The sequence below is a fragment of the Dendropsophus ebraccatus genome, chromosome 3, assembly GCF_027789765.1.
Source record: "Dendropsophus ebraccatus isolate aDenEbr1 chromosome 3, aDenEbr1.pat, whole genome shotgun sequence".
Classification (NCBI taxonomy): Eukaryota; Metazoa; Chordata; class Amphibia; order Anura; family Hylidae; genus Dendropsophus; species Dendropsophus ebraccatus.
In genome coordinates, this window is record NC_091456.1 from 159,706,840 (window position 1) to 159,718,947 (window position 12,108).

The 12,108-nt window shown below is 43.2% G+C and overlaps 1 protein-coding gene across 1 annotated transcript in view; it reads right to left on the minus strand.

Moving 5' to 3' along the window:
* Nucleotides 1-12,108, minus strand: part of MAST4 (microtubule associated serine/threonine kinase family member 4) — a 371,265-nt gene that overhangs the window by 75,872 nt on the left and 283,285 nt on the right. Inside the window, exons 7-8 of the mRNA XM_069963543.1 lie at nt 10,770-10,839; nt 7,890-7,968 (exon numbers count right to left, since the gene is read on the minus strand). Coding sequence (XP_069819644.1) covers nt 7,890-7,968; nt 10,770-10,839 — 149 coding nt within the window. The remainder of the gene's footprint in view (nt 1-7,889; nt 7,969-10,769; nt 10,840-12,108) is intronic.

Consider the following 12,108-nt stretch of genomic DNA (forward strand, 5'->3'; position numbering starts at 1 on the left):
TATAGTTCTACTTACACCACATGGAAATATTGTGCATGCTTCCTAAAAACATCCCCTTGAATGTAAAAGGCCATTTGTTTTCCGCACAGATGGCATAAAACAAATGAATGACTTTCCGAGGTTGTGTCTGATAATGGGAATGACCTGGGCTCTTCATGTGGGCTCCCTCCATAGACACATGTTTATCAGATACCTTTGTTTGGATGGTGGCAGAGTTCATTGCAGGGAGCGTGCTGCCACTGATTGCTTATATATTACTGGGAGACTCGCTGCCTCTACATCAAATATTTTATTACTGTATAGACAGGCGGCGGTGACAGTTTCTGATTAGCTACAGTATTTGATTGTCAGAAACAAATCTCCTTCCTTGGTATCCGGACATCTCAAGGATCTCAAGTCCTTGAAAGTGAAGTGGGCAAAAGGACCTTTAAAATGAGGTTAGGAGGCACACCGAGAATACAGTGAACCCCATGAATGTAGGGGGATGAATGATGAGGACAATGGGAATACTAAGCAGCCAACAACGTTCTGCAGAAGATTCCTGGGGAACTTTACTGTCATGTATACTCGGAGAATGACAAAACATCAAGGTTATTTCCTCTTAGGAGCAAAGAAATGGAAGAAAAATCAAAACCTGCCCGTACACCAGAAATCTCATGGGTGGGCAAATTGATGAGAATTCTCAGTTCACTTAGGACTGCCAAGATACTTAAAGGAGAACTCCTGATAAAAAAATTCAAATTAAATGGTGTCACAGTGACAGTCCTCTCTGCTGCCACAACTGTCCAGAGTAGCAGCAAATCCCCATATAAAAACCTCTACGGCTGTAAACAGTTCCTGTCACGGACAGAGATGGCAGCAGAGAGCACTGTGTCACACTGGAAAAAATACACTACTTCCTGCAAGACATACAGCAGCTGATAAGTACTTAAAGACTTGAGATTTTTAAATAGATGTAAATCTGTAAAACTTCTGACCCCGGTATATTTAAAAACATTTTTTTTCTCGGAGTAGCCCTTTAGCCCTATTGAATCCGCTGTATTTTATATGTGGATTCAAAAATATCGGGGATTCATAGTAATTTATTTGAGAGTTTATGAAAAAAACAACCTCATCTGAATCAATGGATTTAGTATTTATGGTGTAAACATTAATTATAACTGAATAGCTTGCGTCTTGTAAGGAGGAGTTGGACTTCTTCATTGCTAAATGCCAGATACACAGAGCTAAACAAGCTAAAACAGCTCTGGAATCAGACAGATAGGAGGACTGTGGAATAGATGGCACGGGCCAAGGAAGATGCAGCAATGTACAATGATTGATTTGCAGAGCACACAGGAAGGATGTGACATACTCTGCTGTCACCACTTGTGCTTTTCTACTATCATAAAGCTGAAGTCATCTTGGTATGGGTGTCCATAATTATTACATGACCAGTGGTAGATGTACATTTAAAAATATCATATAAGCCCTAAGTGAATGTATGTCTCCAGCCTTCAGCCTGCACTCTTTCGGGAAGACTTTCCTCTAGCATAAGATACTTGTCTGTAGGAATTCATCCCCGAGAACATTACTGTTAGTGTTAGCATTAGCGATGTTCCAATTTATCACAAAGGTTTTTGACAACGGGACTTTCAGAATCCATTCAACATGTTTCACGCTAAACTTGGTAAACTATTCATGTGCAAATACATGTAATTGTTTGCTATTGCATCAACATTCTCCTTCACAGGGGGAAAATAAAATGACCAGGCTTGTAGGCAGCTGCTTGACCATTAAAGGGAACCTGACATTACTTTCATGCTGCCTGAACCAGTCATAGGGGCGGGTCCCTGGTGGCTCCTCCCCACCCCACCCATCTTAATTGATAAATCTCTCTGTTTGTATAAAGAGGGAGATCTCTTAAAGGGGTACTCCAGCGGGGGGGCACTTTTTCGCTGGTATCGGGGAGGAGATGGCTGAGGGAAAAGACGTCCACTCACCTCCCCGGTTCTAGTGGCGGGTCCTGCATCGCGACGCTCCGGTGCCCGGTTCCCGGCCTCTTCCTGGTGTCTGACACGGGCCTGAGACGTGACGTCTCAGGTCCGCTCAGCCAGTCAATAAAGGAGGCGGGATCCGTTTCAAGTCCGCTCAGATCCCGCCTCTGTCACTGACTGGCTGAGCGGATTTGAGACGTATTGTCTCGGGCCCACGTCAGACACCAGGAAGCGGCCGGGAACTGGAGTGCCGCGATGCGGGACCCGCCGCTGGAACCGGGGAGGTGAGTGGTCGTCTATTCCCTCAGCCACCTCCTCCCCGGTCCCAGCTAAAAAGTGCCCCCCCCCCCGCTGGAGTACCCCTTTAATCACAGTTAGTGGGGCGGGGAACTGCTCAATTACATGGTAGAGGCAGCATGTAATGTAATGACAGATTCCCTTTAATAAAAACAGAGGGTGGTCATTGATGGAACATATTCAGATTGGGTTTTAGTTACTCGTTGGGTACCACAGGGGTCAGTGTTGGGTCCACTTCTTTTTAATATTTTTATTAATTATCTTGTTGAGGGGCTACAGAGCAGAATCTCCATTTTTGCAGATGATACTAAACTGGGTAAAGTAATCAGTACAGAGGAGGAGAATATCATATTACAGAGTGATTTGGAGAAGCTAGAGGCTTGGGCGGTGAAATGGCAAATGAAGTTTAATGTGGATAAATGTAAGGTTATGCACTTGGGCCGTAGAAATAATAAATACAGTTATGTGCTAAATTATAAAACACTGGGTAAAACTACTTCCGAAAAGGACCTGGGGGTATTGGTGGACAGTAAACTCAACTTTAGTGATCAGTGCCAGGCAGCAGCTGCCAAGGCTAGTAAAATAATGGGATACATCAAAAGAGGTATAGATGCTAAAGATGAGAAGATAGTTTTGCCTCTTTATAAATCACTGGTCAGACCACACATGGAATACTGTGTACAGTTTTGGGCATAAGAATATAAGAATAGTATATAAGTATAGTATAATAGTATAAGTATAGTATAAAAGTATATAAGAAGGACACAGCTGAACTGGAGCGGGTGCAGAGGAGGACAACAAAGGTCATTAAGGGAATGGGTGGGTTACAGTACCAGGACAGGTTATCAAGCTTGGGGTTATTTACACTAGAAAAAAGACGTCTTAGGGGCGATCTGATCACAATGTACAAATATATGAAAGGACAGTACAGAGATCTTTGTAGTGGTCTTTTTACTCCTAGGTCTGTAACCATGACAAGGGGGCATCCTCTACGTCTAGAGGAAAGAAGATTTTATCATCAGCATCGACGCGGGTTCTTTACTGTACGAGCGGTAAGACTGTGGAACTCTCTGCCACATGTTGTTGTCATGGCCGATTCATTAAATAAGTTCAAGGGAGGCCTGGATGCTTTTCTTGAACAATATAATATTACAAGTTATGGGCATTAGACTTCCGGTGATACGTTGATCCAGGGATTATTCTGGTTGCCATTGGAGTCGGGGGGAGTTTTTTCCCTGTGGTGGGGTGGTTGTCGTCTGCCTCATAGGGGTTTTTGCCTTCCCTGGATCAACACAGTAGGGTTTCGCTAGGTTGAACCTGATGGACTCTTGTCTTCTTTCAACCTTATTTACTATGTTACTATGTTACTATAACCAATCCAAGAAACTTCTAGACAATTGGTCTTATGATGATATTCCACCTAAGAGCAATGTAGAACTGGGTAATATACTGAGGCAAAACGTTACGAGATACCCAAATACAAGAACCCAGCTGGGAGATGCGGTTCTCGGAATCGCCAGTATTTGTGTCACAGTAGGTGCATTGGGATATTTGCCCCTGGGGAACTACCCTGATGCCCAAAGCAGTGATAGCTTGGGGTAGGGTGGGGTATGGATGCTATGAATATGAATGATGTATAGCTATGGGGACATCATGGTCTTTCATGCATATGAACTAGTCAGACACCAGCTGTACATAAACAAACAAACAAACCGTTCCTTACTGGATAACTTCATGGTAGTGTTTCAATGTCACAGCCTCTGGTTTAAAGTAGTGATAGTGTGCTTGTGAGGAAGTACCCTTTGTAACCGACCGACATTCGAATATTAGCAAGAAAGTTCAGTACTCTAGCCTTAAGTAAACACAGTCCTATATGTTTCACTACAGGAATCTCCAATGGTTGAAAATTTAGGACGATTAACATAGTCACGGATGGCGAGCTGCAGTGTCCTGTAGCAGGATGCAGGTCTAGCAGAGATTTGATTCGGTAGGCCTAAATCTCTGGTCTCAGCCAGAGGCCTACACACGGTACTCCTCCATAGTATACGACACTAGTCCACTGATCTAGTAGGCGTGAGTAATGCTGACCTATTAACCTTTGGAGTAGACACAAGGCAAACTGATCTATACCGGGACACTGCATATGTAATGTACTGTATTAGTGTGCATTTTTAATGAATAAAGGATATTACAGGTATAATATTTTATGAATAATATTAAGATGTCAAATTACCGTGCACTGTAAAGACTAATTTAACAACAAAAGTAAACTTTATGCATCCTCATAATCATGAAGTTACCGCCATTAGAATTTTCCCTACAAAATATGTAGCGTGCATCAAAAGCTATATTTCTCGAGAAAGACCTTACAGCACTGACATCTTTATAGTAGCGGAGTAAAAAAATCATTTTAGACTGCATAAAAGAGACACCGGAGAGAAACCAAGCAACCAGCGGCTGCATCGATAAACTATGACCTGTCTTCTCAGATATAGGTCAAACACTCCTAAGAATAATTTAAGAGATCTATGCTGAACAGTAAATGTAAAGTGGAATTCCCCCGATGAAGAGAGGATGGGAGTAAGGATAGTATATAGTGTAGAGTGACAAATGCTGTCAACTTCTATTGAGATGATTGGTATAGTCACAACAGAAACTAGCCTGACACTAATGGAGAGAGAGTAACCTGATTTCACAAGGACGACTCATGTATCAAGTTGATGAGACTCACATCCTAGCCCAGCGGCTATCAGGGGAAGAGAGGAAACCAAGTCATCCCCTAAGGTCTCAAACTTTATTGTGACCAAAAATCGTCTACTTAGCAAAATTCTGTGCGTCTTTGCTAACACAACCAAGAGCTGAACTGTTTGTCTTAAATTTCCAAAATGTCAGCAATTCACCGCAAAAAAATTTAGAATTTCTATGTCGTCGGATCATTCCATAAAAACACAATGCTTGTAAACCAATAGATGTAAATTCAGTCAGGTCTATCACGTCAATCCTTATGTTACTAGATGTAAATATAGCAATTTATACAAGGATGTTGGTAAGGAAGACTCCTCAATGAATTACGATTAATATTGGTCACAGTATGCTTATTTGCTCAAGGTCCAAAAAAAATAAAAAAATCACATCTACTGTATATATGCAATCAAATTTAAAGGGAACTTTTCACACACAAAATGCACTCCTATCTTTTAGCATCACGTCACAGAACTGGAGGCGCTGAGCAGATTGATATATAGTTCTATATAAAAAGATTCATTATAACTTTTAATTTTAGTGTTTGAGCATGCATAGAACCGCCCACTGGACTCCTAAGTCAAGAATAAGCAATTGTTTAGATCAATAAATTACAAGTTTATACTGAATGTTTTGACACGAACCTATATATCAATCTTCTCAGCTTGTCAGGCTCTATAACATGAAGCTGATAGACTGGATAGTATTTTCATGGTTCAGGCTCCCTTTAAAACATCCAATGGATTGCACTGAGCTACATAAACAATCCTCATTTTTAAAGTTGAAGATTTGCACTAGTCACCGCTAGTGGATGTGGCACACCCAAGCACAGCATTTCAACATTTGTCATTTCACAAGAATAATTGATGTGACGGGTGATATACTTTGACAATACCGACAAGGCCATGAATGTTTACTTATCTAAACTCTTTCCTCACTGGGAAAATAGATCTTCGTAAATGTTCCTGTTCCACTTGATCACTAATATATATGTGAATATAAAATTATAAAAGCACTAAGAGAGGATTATACTACCAGCGCACTATTTACATCCGTTATATGGCCTGACAATGGGTACTAATGACTGGTATCATATTATAGTTATCCATGATGCTATGACTTTGGGTCATTAGACCTGTGAGCATAATATAGGTATAAATAATAATTCCATATTATACTTATGTGAATCCAGCCAATATACATATAATAGGACAGTGTTCCCTAATCCAATCTATACAAACCATCTATTAAAGTGACTCTGTACCCACAATCTGACCCCCCCCCCCCCCCCCAAACCACTTGTATCTTCGGATAGCTGCTTTTAATCCAAGATCTGTCCTGGGGTCCGTTCGGCAGGTGATGCAGTTATTGTCCTAAAAAAATACTTTTAAACTTGAAGCCCCGTGCCAAAAGGAAGTATCTGTGCCCTAACTTTGCACCACCCCTCCGTCCCTCCTCCCCACCCTCCTCATCATTAGGAATGCTCCAGGCAGATTGCCTCCTATTCCCTACATGTGGCAGCCCGGCACATGGGCTGGATCGTTAAGGATCTGTGCAATGTTCAGCATGGAGAAAATGTTTCAGTGGCATTCCTAATGATGAAGAGGGTGGGGAGGAGGGACGGAGGGGTGGTGCAAAGTTAGGGCACAGATACTCCTGTTTTGGCAATAACAGCACAACAGACAACAGAGCAGATCTTGGATTAAAAGCAGCTATCCGAAGGTACAAGTGGTTTTGGGGGGTCAGATTGTGGGTACAGAGTCGCTTTAAATATATTGCAAAATCCAATCTTTCAGCGAATTACGTTGGTAGCTATTAAGGACTGACAGCTCCCTGGATAACACACACTATATATAAACTCGACTTCCAATGTTTTATTCCAAGAGCGTGCAAGAAAAAAATTCTGTGAAATAAGGAAGCGTATCGTTCTTGTTTCCCCTCCATTAACTATCTATGATCAATGAGGAGATAAACACGCAGTCTGGAAGGAAAAGTGAGTGCCAGCTTCTGTGCAAGGAACAGCGAGTCCTGCTCTTGTAGCCCAGGGATGTGACTAGAGAAGCTGGAGGCAGCAGGCAGGACAATGATGAGGTGTGGTGATTAAAATGCAGATCTTGTTGCTTTTCCTGTTCCCCGAGCAAGTGAGCACCCGGCCCCATCGTTCATATAACAGACAGGAAAGGAGTGGCCGAGCGACAATAGGGAAACAATACAGACAGCTAAGGAAAGCCACTAACTCCTCAAAATCAGTATAGTCATGGTGGAAAGACTGCATCTAAGTGATATGGTAGAGGTGTGCATACACAATGGTGCATACTGTATGTCACCACAGTAACAAAGTGTTATGCCAATAGCAACCAATCAGATGTATGCATTTACACTGTACACACTGCTCACTGTGTCTACTTCCACTACTTGCTGTTAATAAATAATAGAGATGCTATAGTGGTTATATGGGTTTCATTTGCAAATGCTACATGTATAGTATAGTATGTGCTATGTGCATAGACGCTCAGATTCAAACAAAATACTGCCTTACTTTTATTATTGTTGCTGTAAATAGTGTCATCGTAGTCAGTACTTTACATGGTAGAAAAGATAAGGCATGGTTTACACTTGGGTCATGGCTTCCACCCTCCCCCACCAAAAAAAAAAAATATATATATTATATATATATATATATATATAAAAAAATAAATCAAACAGTGTGAACTAAAACGATTCAAAGAGAGGTTTAGTATTCCAGTTATTATTAAGTCAATCTCTGTAGAAGTGCAGTCTAGTTCGAAAGTTGGAGCGTACATAGTTTTACATAATTTCCCCTCTGCTAAACTCTGCAATAATTACAATCGAAGCAAAATGAACAAAACTTACAGATACAGTGGAGCTCGGTGTATTCGTTCCATACCCAGATGAGGGCAGAGATGCCAGAGACCATCGGCGTCCATCTGTCCTGTTTTTCAATAGAAAGGATGGAATGATCAGTTTTAGCTTTGCCTTAACCGCAGGCTCCATATATTATACTGTATGCATTGGTAATTGCGGCTGCCGACACACTATGGGCTATCAATCACTTTAGTATCTACATCAGTAGCGAAATTTGATGAGGGCAGGGGGGACGGCCGCCCCCGGGGCCCACTGTGATCTCCAGAGATTTTTGATGCCGCTACCCGCCGCCGCCCACCATTGGATGGGTGAGTGCAGCCACAGCCCCCTCCCCCCCCCCCCCGCCGCCATCTTAACCTGATCAGGTGCACTGAGGTTGCGTACGGCCTCAGCGCACCGCTGCGGGTACGTGCGCCGCCCTGGCCCGCCCACCTATCAATCACCTCTGGTGCCACGCTGTTCGGTCTCCCGCGCTCGCACCAGGTCAGTGCCGGACGGCCGCCTATGACTGCTGCTGCTGCCGCCCCCATTATAATGTGATGCCGATGCCCGCCATCACCTGCCATCGGATGGGTGAGTGCAGTGAGTGAACTGAGGTTGTGTACGGCCTCAGCGCACCACTGCTGGTACATGCACCGCCCTGGCCCGCCCACCTATCAATCATCTCGGGCGCCACGCTGTTCCGTCTCCCGCGCTCGCACCAGGTCAGTGCCGGACGGCCGCCTATGACTGCTGCTGCTGCACACAGGGACAGACAACCCAGCTGGTAAACAGGGGAAGGCTGACCTAGGCATGTGGAAAACAGGGGGAGCTGGACATGTGGAAAACTGGGGGAGCTGGACATGTGGAAACAGGGGGAGCTGGACATGTGGAAACAGGGGGAGCTGGACATGTGGAAACAGGGGGAGCTGGACATGTGGAAACAGGGGGAGCTGGACATGTGGAAACAGGGGGAGCTGGACATGTGGAAAACTGAAGGAGCTGGACATGTGGAAACAGGGGGAGCTGGACATGTGGAAACAGGGGGAGCTGGACATGTGGAAAACTGGGGGAGCTAGACATGTGGAAACAGGGGGAGCTGGACATGTGGAAACAGGGGGAGCTGGACATGTGGAAACAGAGGGAGCTGATCATGTGGAAAACAGTGTGGGACATGTGGAAAGCAACTGAGCTTCAATACCACACACACACACACACGATAAAGACAGGGGTGGTGTTTTTTTTCTAGAAGAGAGCAATCATGTTTTTCTTATCCTGAAGAACCTCTTTCATTTTATGTGTCTATATATGTAAATGTAGAAGCCTCTAACACTGCTCTTAATCTTAATTCACTATGAGTAATGGAGCAGAATATACCCTTTATTATTTAGAAAGCATTGTTGTCAAGTGAGGTTCCCTTTGGGTAACATAATCGGTTGGGGGCCCACTCAGACTTGCTCGCCCCCCCTAGGCTGAACCCCTAGCTGCGCCCCTGATCTACATGTAATGCTTTGAAGTATAAGAAGACAATTGGGATCCCAGCAAGTGGCAATTATTCCAATACTCCATCAATGTAAGGCACATACACACATCTTATCCACAAGGCTAAGCTATGCTATTTGCAGCCAAAGTTCCCACCAAAAACATGCTGAAAAAAATTAAAGGCGTGAAAAGGGGTCATCCAGGCTTACAAAAACATGGTCGCTTTCTTACAGAAACAGCACCACTCCTGTCCTCAGTTTGGGTTTTGCAACTCAGTTATACTGAAGTGAACTGGAGTTGAATTGTAATACCACACACATACTGGGGACAGGGGTGACGTGTTTTTTGCGAGGAAATAACTATAATTTTTATAATCCTGTATAACCACTTTAATTAAATTGAAATATATCCATAATGACTGCGTATATGGCCACAATGGCTGACTTGTCCTGATAAGCTGGGTGTAATATGCTGATCCATAATGTACTGCACTGACATTAACAGGAAATGATAACTCTATATCATGCTCAAAGATGCAGACATAATTTTAAAAGTTATAAAATCATATTTTCCTTCTAAGCTCAAGAGTCATATAGGCTGAGCCTCAGCATGCTCACCTCCCCCTTCTACTCCTCGTGCTACATGATTGATGGACAGGTGTGTGATTTCTAGCACTGAGCATTGTACATCAATCATGCAGAGATGGGAGGGGTGGGGAAAAGAGCAGGCCTGCATGCTGCAAGCCCGGCCTCCATGACTTTTGAACATGGAAATGAAACCTGATTTTATACTTTTGCATGATACAGAGCAAACAGATTCCCTTTGACAACTTATGAAGGATTTACAAAGGTAAGGATATAAACCTAACTGAAGCTATCCCTTAAAGTGATACTGTCACCCTTGGTCGGAAGAGCAGCTGCTTCACAATGCCGTATTAAACATTGTGCTCCGTGGTCGGCCAGGGAGCCGCAGCCATAATAAAGCTGCCATATCATAGTCGCCTGAAACTTGTCCAAAGAATAATCTACAATTAAGAAATGATAGAGTAGAGGCAAAAACACAAATCTCTCCTTAAATGCCCGATATGTCTTGTACAGCCTTCCAACCAGGAATTAACTGGATCCCACTTATTTATAGGACTTTATGCAGCGGCAGCATTATGATAATGTAATATGTGTCAGTAAAAAGGATGGGCAATAGAAATGGATTGACATGTAGTGTTTATTTAAAAGCAGCTCCTACTGTGAGAATGTGCACAATAAACTCCGCATGCAAATGAATAATCCTGAAGAATGAGTTCTGTCCCCGCCACAAAACATTAGAAAGCAATTAGACCAGATTACGACGCTAATTAGACTCTATTGGAAGAAAAATTGTGCCCCGTGTACTCTGGGACTAAGCCGCTACCTTCTTGCAAATGAAAAATGAGCGGATGCGCTGGGGGAGAAGTTCCTCGGGCTGTCTTGTGGGCTGTTTCCTATGGGGAATAGAGAAGAGAAATGAAAACACGTAAATATAAAGTATACAAAGGTCTCACTGCTCAACATACATAGTCAAATAATTCATGTGAAAATGCATTAAAAAAATTACATTCTCCTGTAAAGCGTCAACATAGTGCGGTGGATGAATTTGTGTTATCGGGAAGAAAAACATTAAGACAACATGTGACCACTGAAATGCCTATGAAACAAAATGACTGGGTATTGTACAGTCCCTCCCATTCCTACTACCTCAATAACACAGGCCATCCATCTAACACCCTTGCTCCCCTCTAGTCTATCCTTATCTCTGTTGTCTCCTCTGCCAGTCCCTTCAATGGCTCCCTATTGCCCAACAAACTCATTTTAAATTGTTGACTATGGAATACAGGACCGTCTACAACCTGTCCCCTTCGTACCTTCCAAAACCAATATCCCGCTACAGTCTCTCATGAAACCTCTGTTCTTCCAATGACCACCTTTTGTGCTCCTCCCTTGTTCGTATCTCACACAACCGCCTCCAAGATTTGTCCGAGCCTCCTCTATACTCTGGAACTCTCTACCCAGACACATCTGGCTTTCACCCACCATCAAGACCTTCAAAAGTAACCTGAAAACCCATCTATTTATACTAGGCTACAACCCACAATAATTTTGCAGCACACTTTGAGGTGCTGCCCTTTAGACTGTAAGCCATGGCAGCCAAGGTTCTCTACCCTATGTACCAATCTGCAATTTACCTTATTCTTGTAATGTGTTTTGCTCTTGTAATGTTCCTGTTTGTCACCCCCTATAGTTTGTATAGCTTTCTGGAATCAAGACTCCAGTACAGAGTAGAATTGGACAAAGCTGCCGTTTTATTAAATGGCAACAGAATCCTCCACTCCACAACTGGGTCCAATGGGTGCATGTCCAAGTAAAAAAGCAAAGCAAAATAAATTACTAAAAATGTATTTAAAAACCACAACGCGTTTCAGGATTAAAACAATGATTGAGTTGGTCCTCAAAGCTACCAAAGATGAACACGGCGGCCCATAAACTATATAGACGCACCTAGGTTCTACCTCCAGCTGGTTGACACAGGATTGCAGGCACCTAACACCTCTCTGCCCAAACTATTAACTTTGGGCCTAAAGCCCAGCCCTAAACCTGGTTATTTATGTGACTGCCATTCCTAAACTGTATAATGAGTCGCTAGGAAGCCCAGAACCATAACACTGGTTCCCTCCCCTGACCTCCAGTCCCAGTGTCTCCTTCCAACATTGAGG